Source organism: Podarcis pityusensis, assembly GCF_964106645.2.
Source record: "Podarcis pityusensis genome assembly, chromosome: 4".
NCBI classification, from domain to species: Eukaryota; Metazoa; Chordata; class Lepidosauria; order Squamata; family Lacertidae; genus Podarcis; species Podarcis pityusensis.
Genome location: NC_138027.1, coordinates 28,835,526 through 28,853,718, shown reverse-complemented (window position 1 = coordinate 28,853,718; position 18,193 = coordinate 28,835,526). Strand labels below are relative to the sequence as shown.

Sequence of the window (18,193 nt, the reverse complement as noted above, 5' to 3'; positions counted from 1 at the left end):
TAAACCACAGCAGTTAAATCAATATAAAACAAATATAGATATGTAATGGGAATAGGAAGGTTAAAAGCAGGACATGGGAATAGGTGGACTCAAAACCTGATCCAGTGAAGCTTTTATTACATTCATAAACAATCTACAGTTAGGGGAGAGCAGTGAGGTGGGCAGGTTTGCTGATGATACTAAATTGTTCTGGGTCATTAAAACAAAAAGGGATTGCAAAAAGCTCTGGAAGGACCTGTGCAAAGTGAGTGAATTGGCAGTAAAATGGCAAATGCAATTCAGTGTAAGTGTAAAGTGATGCATGTTAGGGTGAAAACTCTTCATTTCACATTTTTGTCATACCCTCCAAAGGTAAAAGCTGGGATGCCATCTTTTGGAATGCCATCTTCCTGTTTTCTTTTTTTCTCACAAGAAGATGGTGGCCATTTTGGGCACCCTAATTTCATGCAATTTTGCACCATGATTTCTACCCGGAAAGCCGCTTTTTTGGGCTTGGTGCCCAAAAATGTGCATTTTGGGGCACCACGTGAGATTGTGGCCCTGAAAAATCACAAGATCATGGTGCCCCCAAATGGCTTCTGTCCTCTTGCAAGAAAAAACGGGATGTCTTGGTTTTTCGGGGCACTTGCAAGGTGTGATATATGTTCAGGTGGTATGGACTGTCAGTGATTGAGCAGGGATAAGGCTTTGGGGTTGTAGTAAAGATGTCAGCCCAGTGTGTGTCAGCTGTGAAAATGTTGCGGAAAGATTCATGCTAGGGATCATTAGGAAAGGAGCTGAAATTAAAAATGCAGATATCATAATGCCCTTCTACAAAATCTGTAGTGCAACCACATTTGGAATACAGTGCAAGTTCTGGGCACCACTTCTCAAGAAAAATATTATAAAGATGGAAAAGGTTCAGAAAACCAATTTGAGGCTTTAACTGTTGTTGTTTTTAAAAAATAAAATTTTGTGAACGAACTAAATTAAGGGAGAATCCTGATTATCAAGGAGGGTGAACTAGGGGTGTGTCTCCCTGGCATCTAGTTTTCTGTGTGCAGTAGAGCACTTAGTCCAATGATCTCCCCCACCTGGAGTCCTGAAGTGGTCAAGTGCAGGAGCAGCTGAAGCACATGAGGAATACAGCTCTGATGAGGAATGGTGGGACCCTCCCCTTCCTCCTCCCCCTGTTCCTGACCAGAATTCTGAAGCTGCCCAGGAGCAGTGGAGCAGTATAGATTTGGAAGAGTGGTTTACAGAGGGGCATAGTTCTGAAGACAAAAGTTGGGACAAACTGGGGGGTGAACAGCAAAGTGAAGAAGAACTGGAAAAGAGAGCTAACAGACTCTCTCTCGCTGGAAAGTGTCCAAGGTCACATAGAGCAGATAAGGTGGCTACACAAAAAGCAGGGTGGTTGCGAGATCAGGTTGCAAGATGGAAGTGACTAATAATAATAATAAATTTTATTTATACCCTGCCCTCTCTGGCCAGAGCTGGGCTCAGGGCAGCTAACACCAGTAAAATTACAGTAAAAATATAATGGGGGGGGGTCAATTTAAAATACAGGTTAAAATGCAGCCTCATTTCAAAAGTAGCTCTCTCTTGCAGGCCCTATGGAAAGATGTCAAGTCCCGCAGGGCCCTAGTCTCTTGTGACAGTGCATTCCACCAAGTCGGAGCCAGTACTGAAAAGGCCCTGGCCCTAGTTGAGACCAGTCTAACCACCTTGTGACCTGGGACCTCCAAAATGTTGTCATTTGTGGACCCTAAGGTCCTCCGTGGGGCATACCAGGAGAGGTGGTCCTGTAGGTACGTGGGTCCTAGGCCACATAAGGCTTTAAAGGTCAAAACTAGGGGGAAAGTGGATGGAATCCTTAATTGGGAACACCTTCCTTCCGAGAATGGATGTGTTATGTTCTGCTGCAATCATTAAAGACTCTTTAAATGATAAGGGACTCTTTTCGCTTTGTCCTGCTTATCTACGGCCAAAGGGGGGGAGGTAGCTGAGTCCCAGGATCCTGACAATGATCTACTGCTACAGTCAGACTGATTCTTCCATCATGTTCAGCCTGATAGACAAAATTTCCACCACAGATATTAGACCTATCTTTTTATATGGGTCCTCTGTTCTGTTCTCAAAGAATATGATTATGCTTTTCATTACAGTATGTTTCTGGAATCTCAGTCCTCTCTGTTTTTAGTGGAATGGTGTTCAAACATGACAATTATTTTATTCCAGGGCGGAGACCTTTTTGATGCCATTACTTCCACAAACAAATATACAGAGCGGGACGCTAGTGGGATGCTGTACAATCTGGCCAGTGCCATTAAATATCTTCATAGCTTGAACATTGTCCACAGGGATATCAAACCTGAGAATCTGCTGGTAAGTTTAACCTTTGGTATGTGCTGGAGATTTCTGTTCATATGGCTGATGTTGGTAGCCTGCCTCACAGCTTCAATGAAATACGTATCTCTAGATAAAAATGCTCACCCTAAGAAGCATTTCAAGTCTAGCAAATATTGCACTGTCTACAGAAGATTCATGCTTTACTTGTGGAACACAAATGGTTTACTTCTATTTTAGAGATAAAGGGATTGGGCTATATGCAATATTTCAAGGATCATGCTGTTGGAGAATTGAGCTTCTGAATCTGTCAAGTAGTCCAACAAACATTGTTAATATTATTTCTAAAGACAAACCTTTGAAATGTTATGATGCCCCAGTGCTGTTCTCTCTATGACTCCAAAAGAGGTTTTTTCCTGACTTTGAATTACATGAAAAGCCACAGTGTCCTGTCTACCTTTTATGTTGTGGGTGCTATGTTTCATGCTGTTTAATCATTTGCAACTCATCTACTGCTTTGGTAGTCTTGGTACTGCCTCCAGTTGGTCCATTGTACCTCAGAACCCACACAAACAAGCACATTTCTTATTCCCCAACCATCAGCTATGCTCTGAACCCAAGTATACCAGGCTGCAAACCAACTTCATCTTGCTTCTACCAGCTTTGTCTCTCCTCTACCCTCATACCAAAAGCTATGGTAGGACCTTCCTGCAAACTAGAACCGTTTGGTGAGGAGACCTGAGAAAAGTATTGCTGCTTCTATAGAATCTGTGAGTTGTATCCAGTTGTGTCCCAGTCTGCTGATCTTTGATCCAGCAGAGTCTTCTTCAGGAGAAAGGGAGAATTGCCAGGGTTTGCAGTTTCACCCTTCCCTTTGAAGCCCCTTGCACCCACCCACTCCAATCTGCTCTAGGGTTCTGTGAGTTGTTTGGAGGTTCCTATTCCCTTCGCAGAGTTTCAGTTGCCAAAGTTTGCCACAAAGAGGGATTGATTTCTAAACCACTCTGAGAACTCTAGCTCTGGGAGAGGAATAGGAGTTCACAGCACATTAAAAGTACAGTGTGACAATTATCTTTTGTATAATTTTGCTGCCTCTGCCTTTCTTGTTTACCTGGGCTAATAGGAAAGTTTGTTACTGTTTAGGAAAGAGGCTGAGAGCCAAATCAAATGTGTGGGTGGCAGATCTTTATGCACAGCTCTGTCCTGATTGTGTAGGGCCCAGCATAATAGTGTTGGGTCCAACGTTAACAACAAATGGAACCCAACCATCCACTCACCCTGCTAGCCTGTTCCTTGTGAATAATTGCAGTTAGGCTCAGTTGCACTGTGGAACTAATATTTCACACACACACACACACACACACACACACACACACACCACTTTTCAACAATGCAGTGTATTCTTTGCCATATCGAAGTCTGAATGTTAGTATTGGTGCACTGCTGTGTATGTAAGCTAGTGCAATCACATGTCAAGATTCATTAGACTCTTGTTTCTGAGAACGCCAGAGATGGTCTCATGGGGAAACGCTTACAATGCTTTTGTATTCAAACTTTTCTCAAGTTTGACAGCAGTAGACTGAAGTTCTCCCTCACCCTCTTGGTTGTTTTCCCTCTTAAAATAGCATTGACTGACCTACCACGAGCAATTATGCTGGGTATTTTTTTTATAACCATGTTTTCGTGTATTTTGCAGTCCAGAGCACTCACAATAGTCCTGCGCTATTGTACACATTCCACACTGATTACTAGTCAATACATTTTCCTACTAAGACAATTGCACTCAAAGGACATGTCTGTGTATGTTGCTTCCATCAGTTTAAACTGCACAAAAGCACAAGGGAGTTTGTTGAGATGTGATTATTTCTAAGCAGCTATCACTGGCAAGATTGCCTTTGCAGCTTCAAGATGCCTGGGGCATATTGTTCTTAGTATTGCATACCAAATGCTAGTATGGTTTTTTTGCACTAACTGAATTGTGCTATCCAGATGCAATATGGATACTAGCTAAAATAATATCCGTGGCCACACGCTAGTCCTAAGCACATTGCATAGAAATTGGGTACACTGATTTAAGACTTAACTTCCATAGAAGTTATTTTAGGATCACACATTTAGATATCTATATCTAGATATAGGACTAGTTCACACATATGTCCATGAAATCTCATCCCAAGCCTTTACTTCATACAAAAAATGTGTACTATATTAATAGTAACACCTTGATCTTTGGCCTGGCGGTGTCCCCCCTCCCATTTCACTGAATTGGGGTAGGTACCAAACATGGGCAAAATGGTTGGCAAAATTGTTGGCTGCACGTTCTGTCCTTGGCACCCATCAGTTTGGCTTAGATGAAGCTAAGCTGTTTTTCTGACTGGGTTTTGGGGGAAATAGCTTAATCTGAGCTAATCCACACCTGTTCGGTCCTATTGCAATTGACAGAATAAACACCCCAAGATGGTATTGCTTCTCAAACATTGCTCTCACACTCTCCAGCTTGTTGCTTTACATCTAGGTCACATCACTCCCCAAATCTCTACTTTATTTTTTTTTTAAAGCAATTTATTGGGTTTTACAGTAAAAAATAAACATAATAAACAATGTAGCATTTGTCTTAACATAGTTTCACATTTTCTTTGGACTTCCTCACATCTCCCGCTCCCACTTTCATCGTTGTAACATTTTGTCAGCAATTTATCATCTTATTTAAATTCTTATATCCCTTCTTTATTTCATAATCTTATAATTCTCGAAAGGAGCTAAGTTTTCACAGTCTTACTTATTTTCTTAAAAACTTCTAAATTTAGTGGTGCTCAGTTATTTTAGTCTAGCATCTTATTTAGCATTCACTCAAATTACAATGCTTTTGTAAATAGTTCTTAAATTTCTTCCAATCCTCCTCAATCCTCTCTTCTCCCAGGTCACGAATTCTCTACTTTAAACTCTGCCTTTTCTGCTTAGGAAGGTGGCATCACCCATTTAACATCTTGGACTGAGCCCCTTAATCCTTCTTAATGGCAAATTACCTAGGTTATCACCTCACCAAGAGGCTAGCCTGGCCTTTAAAGGTAAAGGGACCCCTGACTATTAGGTCCAGTCGTGACCGACTCTGGGGTTGTGGCGCTCATCTTGCTTTATTGGCCAAGGGAGCTGGCGTACATGTGGCCAGCATGATTAAGCTGCTTCTGGCGAACCAGAGTAGCGCATGGAAATGCTGTTTACCTTCCCACTGGAGTGGTACCTATTTATCTACTTGCACTTTGAGGTGCTTTCGAACTGCTAGGTTGACAGGAGCAGGGACCGAGCAATGGGAGCTCACCCCGTCGCGGGGATTCGAACCACTGACCTTCTGATCGGCAAGCCCTAGGCTCTGTGGTTTAACCCACAGCGCCACCCACATCCCGTTTCGCCTATTCTAACACTTGGTGGATCCCGGGGTTAGAAGTGTCTGGCACCCATCTTAACACCCCAAAATCATAACAACATAATGCCTGAACATCTTGCTCGCTCATAATATGGATGATTTTGATTTGGATGAAGGCAGAGGTTGACACATGTGGGTGTAAAAGGGTTACTAAATTATGGCCACACCTCTTTTGCTGATTTTACCATGCATGGTATTCATATCGCATTCCAATACATGTGCTATTAATCAACTGGCTCTTTTACCATTTTAGCAAGCCAAGCTAAAAGCCTTAGTCATATGAAAAGGCTGTAATACTTCACCTCTACATTCCCTTCATCTGGAAGGCATGCCTTTTCCATTTTAATTGGAGCATTTTTTCATAATTGCTCCTATTTAACATGATTATTTTGTCAAATCATGGGATAGCTTTATAGCCATATAATAAGCCCAGGAGAACAACTTCTCTGACTGTTGCCATCTGCAGTGATCACAAGAGCAGCTTAGGAAATATGGACAGTCTTTAGAGTAATGGGAGACATATGGTAGCACACAATTATGTGTGGCTGGATTCAATTAGTGTTGTACAATTACACAGTTTTATTGCTTAGTTAAAACAGTGAAAGCACTACATAGTGGGTAATTTGCACTAATCCGCATCTCTTTAATTGCCCTTCAGGGCTTAAAGGAAAATAGAACTTGTAAAGAGCTTACTTTCTTAGTAAGATGAGCTTTAAATGATCATCTACATTCTTTGCTCTTCGCAGGGCAGACAATTAAAATATTACCGCTTTACATTGAAGCCTTATTTTTGTCTTTAATCTTACTTACCAGGGCAGAGGGAGCATGTCCCCGTGCCCACCGCTTGTTTACTTGTTTTCAGAAATGGACTGAAGGGTTGGGTTTTAAAAAAGAAAATAAACCCTTGTAAAAAGCTCCAGGGAGAAGTTATGTATATATTTTAAAAAATGCATCTCTGGATTTTTTTTTAGTTAAAAAAATCCTGGTGAAATGATAAATTGGTTCTTTTAATAGACATTCAACAAACTTAATGTTTTAAGTGCCTGAACACTTTGCAAAATAACTTCCCCTGCCCTGCCCCACAATAGAAACAATGAAAAAATATGCCTGGGGTTGTTTATTAAAAATAAATGTTGTATTCTGCCTAGTGTAAATTCAGACACTGAGGTAGCTCTGCATTCTATGTCCTAGTCACAAAGTCTTTACAAAACCTAGTGCACAATCCCTAATTAAAAATGTCATTGAAAAATAATTTATTGCTGCCACTTCAGCAAACACTTTCTTAAAGATTCATAAACCAGATGTGCCTAGCAACTTGCATTTTTAATAATAGAGCAATTCCATTTTTAAATATCCTCCTTCCCTACCCATATTCATTCTGGCTTTGTCACAGCCAGTGTGTGCTGAAAATTTCTGTTTGCTGCTCCTTTTCGAAGACAAAATTCCGGTTTCATGAGCTCACTGAAACCCAATTGAAAGGGGGGGGGGGAGTAGGCCTCTGAATGCAAAACATATTCTCAAAATATGTGTTTGATGCTACGGTGTGTTTCTGTTGCTGTGCAATTTACGTGTAGTTTGCATTTCTCTTGCAATAGGCTTTGGTGGCTGCCTAGCTCACAATTTAAAGGGTAAAGAAGTGTTGTAGAGAATCTGAGATAGGAGGCAATTTTATTAATAAAAACAAATTCCCTCTGTGGTCAATGGCCACTGAAATGTAGAATAATGGATCTGGAAGTGCCTAATGGCATGAAGTCCAATACTCAGCCAAAAGCAGATATCCTTAAGTAGTAGGGAGAAACCTGCTTGGCCTATACTTCATTCTCAGCCATGGACAATTTCTGATAGAAAAGTGATGACCAAGCTGGAAGTGACCTTCAAAGATCCTTCTTCCTCATAGAGTGAACTAAACTATCCTATCTGCTCTTATTAAATTAATTTTAATTATGAATACTGGAGGACTATACCACCTGCATGGCAATAGATTGTCTCTATAGCAACTCCAGCAACCTGTCTTACATCCCTACAGTAAGGATACTGTGCTGTTTGTTCCGTTTAAAGCTTCTGGCTACTGTTTCATGTTTATTAAGTGCAAGCTAAGTTCACTCCAACCCCTTTATCACTCTCTGTTCACCTCTGGCTCTAGCCTCCCCACATCTGCTGTGTTCAGGCATGCTTGGGGATGGGGGCCTTCACTGCCACAAGCACAATGGAATAGAAGATTGACTGTTAAGGGAAAGGGAGATTCCTGCTAGAGGGAACACACTAAATCAGAAGACTGTTTGTTTAGGTTTATGAGCACCAAGATGGAAGCAAGTCACTGAAGCTGGGAGATTTTGGACTGGCCACTATCGTTGACGGACCTCTTTACACCGTCTGTGGGACACCTACTTATGTAGCTCCAGAAATCATTGCGGAAACTGGGTAAGATGGTTTGTAACACATTTGGTATGAACAATGAAATGTATTAGTAATTTATAAATTAAATCTTGAGAAGAACATCTTGAGAAGATTAGGTCCAAGGCAACAATCAAACATTTATCAAGTTTCTAAGGTAGTATTAATGATAGTTGTTGATTACTGCTGTTTACAATCTCTCTTCCTTCATTTTATATCCTGTTTCAGTTAGTGCCAGGTGCGCAGAGCGACTGTCATCTAGTGAAAAAGAGCCATATTCTTCTCGTGAATAGTGGATGTGCATTTGAATATAAATCACACTGTATTTGAATTTTAATATTTTAGATTTAATTCTTGCACTTCACTTTCTAAAATGCCATGTAAAATATAGCTATTACTAAGACAACGGCGTGTAATTTAATGATGGTCTTTGCCATGGTATCATTTTCTCTTTGCTTTTATTTTGCACTATTGATCACACATTCTTTATAATATTAATCATAATCTCTTGTCACTTGTAGATATGGCCTGAAGGTGGACATCTGGGCAGCTGGTGTGATTACTTACATCCTGCTGTGTGGTTTCCCTCCATTCCGTGGGTATGCGCAATGCTGTTCTGTTCCCCTTTTAACAATGCACTTCTGTGCTATTGGAAACCCAAATGTTTTTTTCTCTCCGGGTATAATACTAGCTGCCCTCCCCATCTTTCTCCTCCCCTGCTGTGTGAGGCAATGTAATTTACCTAAACAGTATCATGATAGGTGAGATGATGATATCATAGGTTTATTTTTATTTATGCAATTCATTGCCGGTAAAAAACAAACGAAATAAAAATGATGTTCTTCCCAGAATTTAAATATTATGCCCTTTTAGAATGGTATAAAATGTATATCAAATATATGTTTACTAAAAGTAGAAGTGCAGAGCCTTGCAATTTTCAGATATAGTCTGATGAATTAACAAAAGCAACTGTTTCTTAGGAGCTTTCTTTCTTTCACATTTTGAATACATGCTGTTTGGTAGACTCTGCAAAATGGGAGAAACACATTTTTCCTCAAGCACTGGGCTTGAAGAGCAGAGTCTTGCTGTTTCATGTATTTACTTTACCTTTTTCCATGTGGTGGAAACTTAACACTTTTGTTTCCTTACCGTGTAGAAGTGGAGAAGATCAGGAAGTCCTTTTTGATCAGATTCTGATGGGACAAGTAGACTTTCCATCTCCCTACTGGGATAATGTTTCTGACTCTGCAAAGGTAAATTGTGCTGCTTTGCTTTTTTCATATCTTACTGACAGCTCTCTTTACAAGCCTTCTCAGGGAGCCTATTGTAAAGTTTCAACTGGTGCAGATCAAAAAGTTTTAGCTAGTGCAGATGAAGATGCTAACCCAATGTGCTGCAGAAAGGAATGGAAAATAAAACTGTCGATATCATAATGCTGTTTTGCATGTTCAGGCCCAGAGACCTCCCCCCCCCCCAAATAAATTCACACATGACTCAAATTTTAGTTTTGGTTTTTGGCAGAATTTAGGCCACAACTTTATTGATTACAGAAGGTGAGTGGTTGTATAGGTTCTGGTTCGACTAGTTCCCTGCACTCTTGCAGGCAGCGCTGACCCAGGGCACCAGCATAGGTCAGCCAAGGGTGAACACCTGGGAAGGTGAAAAGCCGGGTACAGACACTGTTCACCACCCAGATGCCCCCCTGGACTCAGGCACGGGCACAACCCCCTCTCAGGGGTTGACCAAACCATTTGAGTCCCTGGATTCCTTTAATGGAATACCCTTCACATAGGGATGGTGAGAGCGTTCCTCCATCCCTATCACCTGAAGCAGAGCCTATCCGCAACTTACAAGTTGTGACAATTTGCTACGCGGCAGGCGAAACCCAAATGGCAACAGCCAATCAGCCAAGTGGGGAAATTCCTGCCGTGCCCCTGTCCCAATGACAGACAACACACGACGGCATAGCAAGGTCAAAGCACAATGCCTTAAAAATAGGGAGAGGTGGGCGGGTGTTCCGAATGCATGAGCCGAAAGAGGAAGCTCTGGGTCACGTGCATGGGCATAAATAGGTCCTGCAATCCATTTGGACTGCGCTCCATTGGTCAAATTGAACCCAACATCGAGGGACCTGCCAATCGGGTGTTGTGGCTGACCAATCAAACCCACCCACAACACAGGGGGTCAGTCTCCAGGTCTCACCGCAACACGTGCCCTCTTTTAGGGAGGACACAATATACAAATCTATGGTGCAGCCGCATTTGGAATACTGTGTACACCTCACCTCAAAAAGGGTATCGTAGACTTGGAAACATTCAGAAAATGCCAACCAAAATGATTGAGGGAAAAGACTGACTCCCCTATGAAGAAAGGTTTCAGTATTTGCAATGTTTTAGTTTAGAGAAAAGGCAAGTGAGCCGGCAGAATCCGAGATGAGGAAGAAGGGTTGATGGAAGAAGACGGGAAAAAATTTAAAATATATCTTCAGAAACACTGTAATATAAAAGAATGTTAGAAAAAGGTTGGAAAAGAATATTAGACCGTATTGGCAGACATGGTACAATGGAATAAGTAAATATGAAGTGTAAAATGAGGATAGAGGAGAATTAAATACTTTCGAATGTTAAAATAAGTAAAAGAAAAGAAGGTTAGAAGGATTTGCTGGAGATACGATTTAAACTAGAATACAAAGCCGGGAGGTGAGAGGAAGTCATGGAAATAAGTAAAAGGGAAAAAGGTTGTAAAGGTCTAATTTGATTTTTGTTATTTTTTACTGTGATTTTTTGTTTTTTCTTATTTCTTTCTTATTGTCTGTTTTTTGTAAGATGTGTGTGGTTTGTTTTTTCTATATTTTTTGTAACTTTAAAACTGGAATAAATATTCTTTAAAAAAAAAAAAAAGGCAAGTGAGAGGTAGCATGATAGTAGTTTATAGCATTATGCATGGCATGGAGAAAATTTCCTCCCCTGTCTCCTAGCATTAGAACCCAAGCACACCCAACAAAGCTGAATATTGAAATATATAGGACAGGTAAAAGGAGTGCTTCTTCATACAGCATATAGTTAAACTATGGAACTTTCCATTTCACAGGAACTTATTACTATGATGCTACAGGTAGATATAGACCAGCGATTTTCGGCTTTGCAAGTCCTTGAACACCCATGGGTTAATGTAAGTAAATCTAATGGCTAACAGCTTTATTTTAACATTGCTATCTTTTTTTAAAAAAAAATCATTTGCTTGTGAAGTCTTTTGCATTGCTGTTTTAGAAATATGACACATGCCACAAGTAGCTGCCAACCTAGCAGTTCGAAAGCACGCCAGTGCAAGTAGATAAATAGGTACCGCTGCAGCAGGAAGGTAAACGGTGTTTCTGTGCACTCTGGTTTCCGTCACAGTGTTCTGTTGTGCCAGGAGCAGTTTAGTCATGCTGGCCACATAAAGCGGAAAGCTGTCTGTGGACAAGCAGCAGCTCTCTCGGCCTGAAAGGGAGATGAGTGCCGCAACCCCATAGTCGCCTTTGACTGGACTTAACCATCCAGGGGTCCTTTACCTTTTACTTTAGACCTAGGGTTTTATACAACAAAGTTGCCCCGTTAGCACATGGACCTCCCCTCCCTCTTTCCCCCCTTGCCCCCCAAACCATTTACCACCCCCAAAAAAGCTAGAGATGTGCTTTATGACCCTTAACCAGTTCAGTGCATCAGTACGCTATTGTTTAGCATAGGACACACACACTTCTTCGGATTACAAAACAGGATGTTACTCCTATGTTGCAGAGATACTGGCACAAAGCTTTAAGTATTAAGATGCTGGTCAGTTGTTGATGTACATATGTCCAAAATACCTGAAAGAGTGGGGCAAATCTATTTTAAAGGGCTTTTTTTAAGACTTCAGCCATTATTTACAAGAATATGAGTATGTTTCATATGGCACATTGAGGGGGAAGGGGGAATATTACTGACTTGTGGATGACCAAAAAAATACAACCCATTTGTAAGAGTGACTGTGGCAATACACCATAAGCAATCTGTCTTTGTATTCTGTTTATTCATTACACATACCCTGAAATTATTCTTTTTGGGGGATTCTCCAGAACTATTTTAATAGCGCATGGAAATACCCAGCAAGTTGGTCTTTTAAGGCCTTACTCCTAGGCCAACTCTAGTCTATGTAGACTGTTATTGTGTCAACTTCAGGCATGTTGAATTAGCCAACTGGGTAATCATGAATACCATACAAAACTAGAATGGTGTAACAATTGGCAACCTTCAGCACATAACTTCATGATATTAGAAAGTTAATCAGCTGCCTCCAAGCACTTTTAGATCTTGTAAATTGCAGATTCCCAAATAAAACAGTTAAAACTAATAGGTCCTAATAATTAATATATTGTTAAATACAATATGATAGTGGTCTAGAAAATGTCTCCTCAATTGTCCTTCAGCTCCTCGTAGATCATAATTCACAAATGCTTGTTTTCGCTTTGCAGGATGATGGCCTTCCAGAGAATGAGCACCAGTTGTCTGTAGCTGGAAAGATCAAAAAGCATTTCAACACAGGCCCCAAGCCCAACAGCACAGCTGCTGGAGTTTCCGTTATAGCAGTAAGCATCTGCAATACAATGCTTAACTTTTCTCCCGCAGCGTCTGTATATTGGGTCTGTGCTGAGGAGATGGCAGCCAAAACTCAGCAGATAGTTATGCCTTTAATGCAGTATAAAATAAAACTTCAATTATTCCATCTTCTTCCAATTTCTTCATCTTGAGAGCCATATCATCACCCAAGGATAGTAGGCAGCACACGCTATCCTATATATTTCTGAAAATCAATCCCTTGATGGAGAAAATCCAATGTGCATTCACAAATGTGGCATTTAAGCTTGTGATCATTTACTTTAAAATTGTTTCCTGGATTGGACTGTTATAATACTTACCTGTAGCAAGAGCAAAAAAACCCGATTCGAAGCAGGAATTCCTTACACCAAGCACATAGAAATCATTAAGTGTCAAGAGATACAACTGCTTCCGGAGTAGCAATTTTTGCCTACACCAGCTGACACTGAAATACTGCACGGATTAGCAATATGCAGCCCACTGCATTGGCTCCTAAAGCCCTGCATGCTGTGGCATGTATACAGCTGATCCATGGAGCATTCTATGTGCATGATTGGCAGCCGTACAATGTCCGCACCCCCAGAACTCAAGATACTGATACTGGAATGCCTAATATGGTTTTAGGACTAGGCCCTAATTTTTCCATCACAGTCTGATAGAATTATAGGAGCGTTTTAATAACCTAAATGAATCTCTCATTTTTTTAAAGACACCCAAAAGAAGAAACTTCCATTTTCATTATAAGATACAAATCTATGTGCCCATAGATTTTATTCAGTGTACATATCACTTTTTGGACACAAGCTGGCTAGCTGCTTCCCTCCAGACAGGAATCAAACTGGCTGGAGATTTAAACAGAACTCTGTACAAAGCTTCTAGTAGCACACATGGTTTTTTGTTTTGGTTTTTTGCAATTCTCCGCAGAAGCCCTGTTAAAATCTCAATTGCACATAATAGCACAGATGAAAGTGTACCAGGCTTCCTCGCTTCCTCTTCTTCCAACCATAAATACAGAAAGGCCAACAGTAGCTAACAGGGTTATCATTTATCTATTTCCCACAAACATGCACAGAAGTCATTGGGTTTCCATAAATTAATATCACTGAGCGATCACTGGGTTTGTTTGTTTTTTAACATGCCCATCTTCTTTATTTTCGTCTGCTTGTGCTTTTTAAGCTTCCTTTCATAAATGTGCCTACTAATCATGCTCCAGAAAGAGCCATCAGAATGATGCATCGAACATAATAACCATTGACCATATCAGATTAATTGACATTTGTTCCCAGCTTGGATAAAGTGCAGGTGGAGCCTCTTTTTGTGTAGCTCTCCCACTTTCATGGTTTTGGGGAGTTTTTTGGGCTTGGCCCTTTTGGGGTGGATTTTAATTCGGCATGAATTAAATTCAGCTCGTTTGGCTCAGCCCATCTTTTTTGGATGCTTGCTCCAGAGTTATTCGGTTTTGCAAGTGTTTGTCCTTCTCCTCATCGCCTCCCACCCCACCAATGATTTTATTTCTTTAGCTGTTAAAATTGAATAAATAATCCCTGCCTCAAAAATGGAAGGTAATCTTTCCCTCATGCTTTCCTTAGGTTTGGTCACTGTTTTTATTCATCTCATTGGCTAAAAATACAGTCAGCATTTGCTTTTTTTAAACGTTCCATTAAAACCAAAGCTACAGTAGCTGTTTCCCACAACTAAAACATCCCATTATGTGCATTCGTCATATGAAATATCAGGTATGTTCTCAACTGCCCAGCTGAAAACCTTTTCAACTGGGCTGCCAGCACGCTTGTCCATGAGAAGCACTTGCTCAGGTCCTCTACACGAGGGATTTCATAGCTTTTCAAAAGCTCTTTCAAAATGCTTTGCCAGCTCCTTTTTCACCCATCCTTCGCCGCCTTTATTATGCTTATGTTTATTTTTTGTTTAATTTGCACCAATTGCACTGGAAACTGATTGATTTAAGTAGTTTTGATATTTTAATTGAGGAAAGACGCTGCAGTGCAGCTTCTCACTGAAAAACAAAAATGGCATAGAAATAGAATGACATGCAGATCTTTGTTTTGGTTTTTAGCGCTATATTATCTGAATATTGGCACCCTGCCTCTTTAGTACTGGAGATTGGTGTTTTCCTGCTAGTAATTCACCACTGCGATTTATCATGAATGTGCACACAAGGCCTGCCACTTCATCTAACTTTTCCAAAAACGCAGAGAACAAATTTCCACCATGCATATATAAATGTGTGCTTGTTTGCTTCTTTAAAAATATTTATGATTCCCCCTGTAATAGTAGACCTCTAAAGAATTTGCAACAAAATAAAATACGGAATAACACACACCATAAATAAAACAGCAGAGTGTTAAAAGTGACCTGGTACAATCAACATTCCAGAAATGCTTGCAGAAATAAGAAAGGTTTTCACAGCACACTGTGTGCTTTGCCTCTTCTGGGAGGGTATTTCATAATATAGGGGGTCCTTCATGGCATGCTCTCTTCTGAATATAGAGAGATTTGATTTCTGTGGTGTGAGGCACCTCTAAAAGCTAACCGGTAAGATAATGCTAATAAACCCACGCGTTCCAGTGCACAGTCTCAGCAGCAATAAAATCAGAGTTGCCTGCAACTCAAAAGTAAGTCCCATTGAGGTCACCTTTCCTCCCAGGAAACTAAGTACAGGCATGCTGCCTAAATCCAGTTTTTGCAAGGCCAGCTGCTCAAATTAAAATGCAGTGGCAGATAAGCTTTAAATCAATTATAAGATAGCATTTGGTATAATTCTTAACTTAGATACTCTATAAGTACCAGAATTTAGTGTTGAGAAATCTTAAGTTAATTGACTCCCTTTTTTGTTAAAATAGTTTGCATGTACAGTAAACATGAGTGGATGAATACAGCATGAAAATGCTTACAAGGTTTGTGTACGCGTGTGTCCAGTTTAGCCTTACAGGCACTGGCTGCAGTGAAGCATACAGAAAGTGGTGATGTCACAGACTTAGATGGCTTTTGAATGGGGAAACCAGGAAGGTTTGTGAAGCTCAGCAGCAACTGAATATGATTACAGGGAAGGGCTGTAGCTTACATTGGATCATCCTTGTGCGCTGGATGCATATGTAGCACAGAACCCACCTCTGTTCTTATTGAAAGGAGGGCTCCTCTTGAAGCCAGTTGAGGCTGGTCCAGCCTTTTCTTCTTACTCATGCAGTCGAGGGCATGGCCCAGGCTGTCAGATTTAAGAGTTGCCCTTGGAGAGCTTGGCAAGGAGGTAGATGATGGAGACAAAACTAGGATTAGTAGGATTTGATATTGGCTTTGGCACCTCCTACTGTTGGTCTTCCTGCCTTCAACCCTATCAGTCCCAATGAGCATCAGCCAGCACTGCTTGCAGTGAACCAGAATGAATGAGCTAGAAGTGAACAGGTGTTCACGATGAAGGATATTAGTTACAGTGTTTAAATCTGCCTTTCCTTGTGGCTTTAGTAAAGACACATTTTGATCATGCCTCTCAATTCCCCCTTGAAGAACAAGAAGCATTTTGCCCAGTGAGAATAACTCATTGAAAATGAGAGGTAATTGATATTTCTTGCAAAGTGGTGGTAGTCACGTATCTCTTGTACCCATACGCAAGGGTTAATGAACCAGGGGGCATCCAGATGTAACTGGATTACAGCTCCCATCATCCATGATCAATGGCTGGGACTGGTGGGAGCTGGAGTCCAGCAAACCCTGAAGGACCAAAGGTTCCCAATCTTTACCATTTGTCATTTGAAACATTGAAAGAAAAAAAGGGCAATGAACTCTGATTATAACTTGCGGTGTTAATATGTAGGGCACTTAGCTTTTTCATGCAAATAAATGTTTGGTATCAGTGGTAGTTTTACAATGCATTTTTAAATGATGCTGCACTTTTGTCTGCTTCCGTAAGTTGTGTTGAATTGGTTTTACTGTAGTGTTTTCCTAATTTGGTGTGTTGTAGCCAGCCCTGGGATCGTATGATGAAGGTCTGGTTAGAAAATCTCCTATAAATAAAATATGTTGCCAAATAGTGTCTTTCAGACCTGAGAAGTATGAATTTTGTACAAGAGGCCTGCAGCCACGGCAGTGCTAATCTTTTGTTATTGATAGCGTTACGTAAAACAAACATATAGTATTCTCTCTGCGGGTTGTAGTTGTGATTTTATAGCTACACAAGAGAGTAAGCCATGTCAATGAATGCTCCTTTCTTCTCTATGTTGTTTACCCTCCTAAGCCTGAAAAATGCTTTCAAAAATACAAGTAATTGCTTCAGGACTATAAATAGGCTTTCTATCAACTTGTCACTGTTTTCTTTGAGTGTTTCAAACTAGTGGCTTCACTGCTGCCTGCCAGAGTCTCCGTTCACTGAGGAGAGCCGACAATTATGGCTTAACTGAATACAGATGTCTTGAAGAAGTTGTGGTAAAATCGTGTTGCCCCACAGATTTGACTAGCAACACTTTTCCATTTGCAAATTAATACACACAAGTGATTTTTAATTTTTAAATAGATAAACACACAATTTAATGTACTGGCCAAGTATAATTCAATTTGAGTTAAAGTTATGAGTGCTAACATGTTGAGTCGTGTGTGTATGTGTGTGGAGACACAGTTATGTGTGTGTGTGTGTGTGTGTGTGTGTGTGTGTGTTGTCATCCTTGAGTAAGCAGAAGAAAATAGGCTAATGATAACATTCTGCTTAGTTTAACAAAGCTCCTAGGTTTAGCCATGGAAGCAAATCTCAGCTTGAGCTTTGCAAGAGGCATATAGCGGTGCTGAGGGAGAAAGGTGAAAGTAGGATGAAAAAAATGGCGTCCTGCCTGGAAAATTACTCTGATTGCAGACTGATTCAGTAAAATTGGAAGTATGAGGAGATTAGGGCTTCAAATGTATTACCAGGAACACCAAATAAAATGTAAATGACATTTTGACAGTGGCTAATTGGAAAGGCCGAACTCTCTGCAGAGCATGAGCTGCAAACTGCGTGAATTTGTCTTTCCATATTTAAGTTGCATCATGCTACTATGAACCACCCCTCTCAAAAAAAACCTGTTGTTTGACTAAGGCTGCAATCCTATGTACACTTATTTGAACTTGGGGGTATTTCCTTCTCAGTAAAGATACACAGGCTTGTTCCATAGGACCTACTACATTAGACATATTTAAATCCCATTGCAAGAGCCCCTGGTGGAAACACCGAGGAAGTTCTGCCAGTTCTAGGCCCAGAGATGCCAAGAATTGGAAGCCCCAGGAACCATACCTTGTACTTCAGCTAGCCACAAATTTCCAGCCAGACCTGAAATGATTAGAGGGTTAGGGAAAGCCAATGGACAGGGTGGGCCTAGTCACCTCCAGGAGCCTCCTCAGAGAACCCTTCAACCTGTTTGCACATGTGGTGGCTCGCCACACAAGGCAA

The 18,193-nt window shown here is 40.7% G+C and overlaps 1 protein-coding gene across 4 annotated transcripts in view; it reads left to right on the top strand.

The window, feature by feature from the left end:
* DCLK1 (doublecortin like kinase 1) overlaps positions 1 to 18,193 on the top strand; it is a 207,537-nt gene that overhangs the window by 171,731 nt on the left and 17,613 nt on the right. For all 4 annotated transcript variants that reach the window (XM_081004105.1, XM_081004104.1, XM_081004106.1 and 1 more), the window contains 6 exons: positions 2,221 to 2,367; positions 8,040 to 8,173; positions 8,668 to 8,745; positions 9,303 to 9,399; positions 11,237 to 11,317; positions 12,639 to 12,752. In XM_081004105.1, the coding sequence (XP_080860231.1) occupies positions 2,221 to 2,367; positions 8,040 to 8,173; positions 8,668 to 8,745; positions 9,303 to 9,399; positions 11,237 to 11,317; positions 12,639 to 12,752 (651 nt within the window). The remainder of the gene's footprint in view (positions 1 to 2,220; positions 2,368 to 8,039; positions 8,174 to 8,667; positions 8,746 to 9,302; positions 9,400 to 11,236; positions 11,318 to 12,638; positions 12,753 to 18,193) is intronic.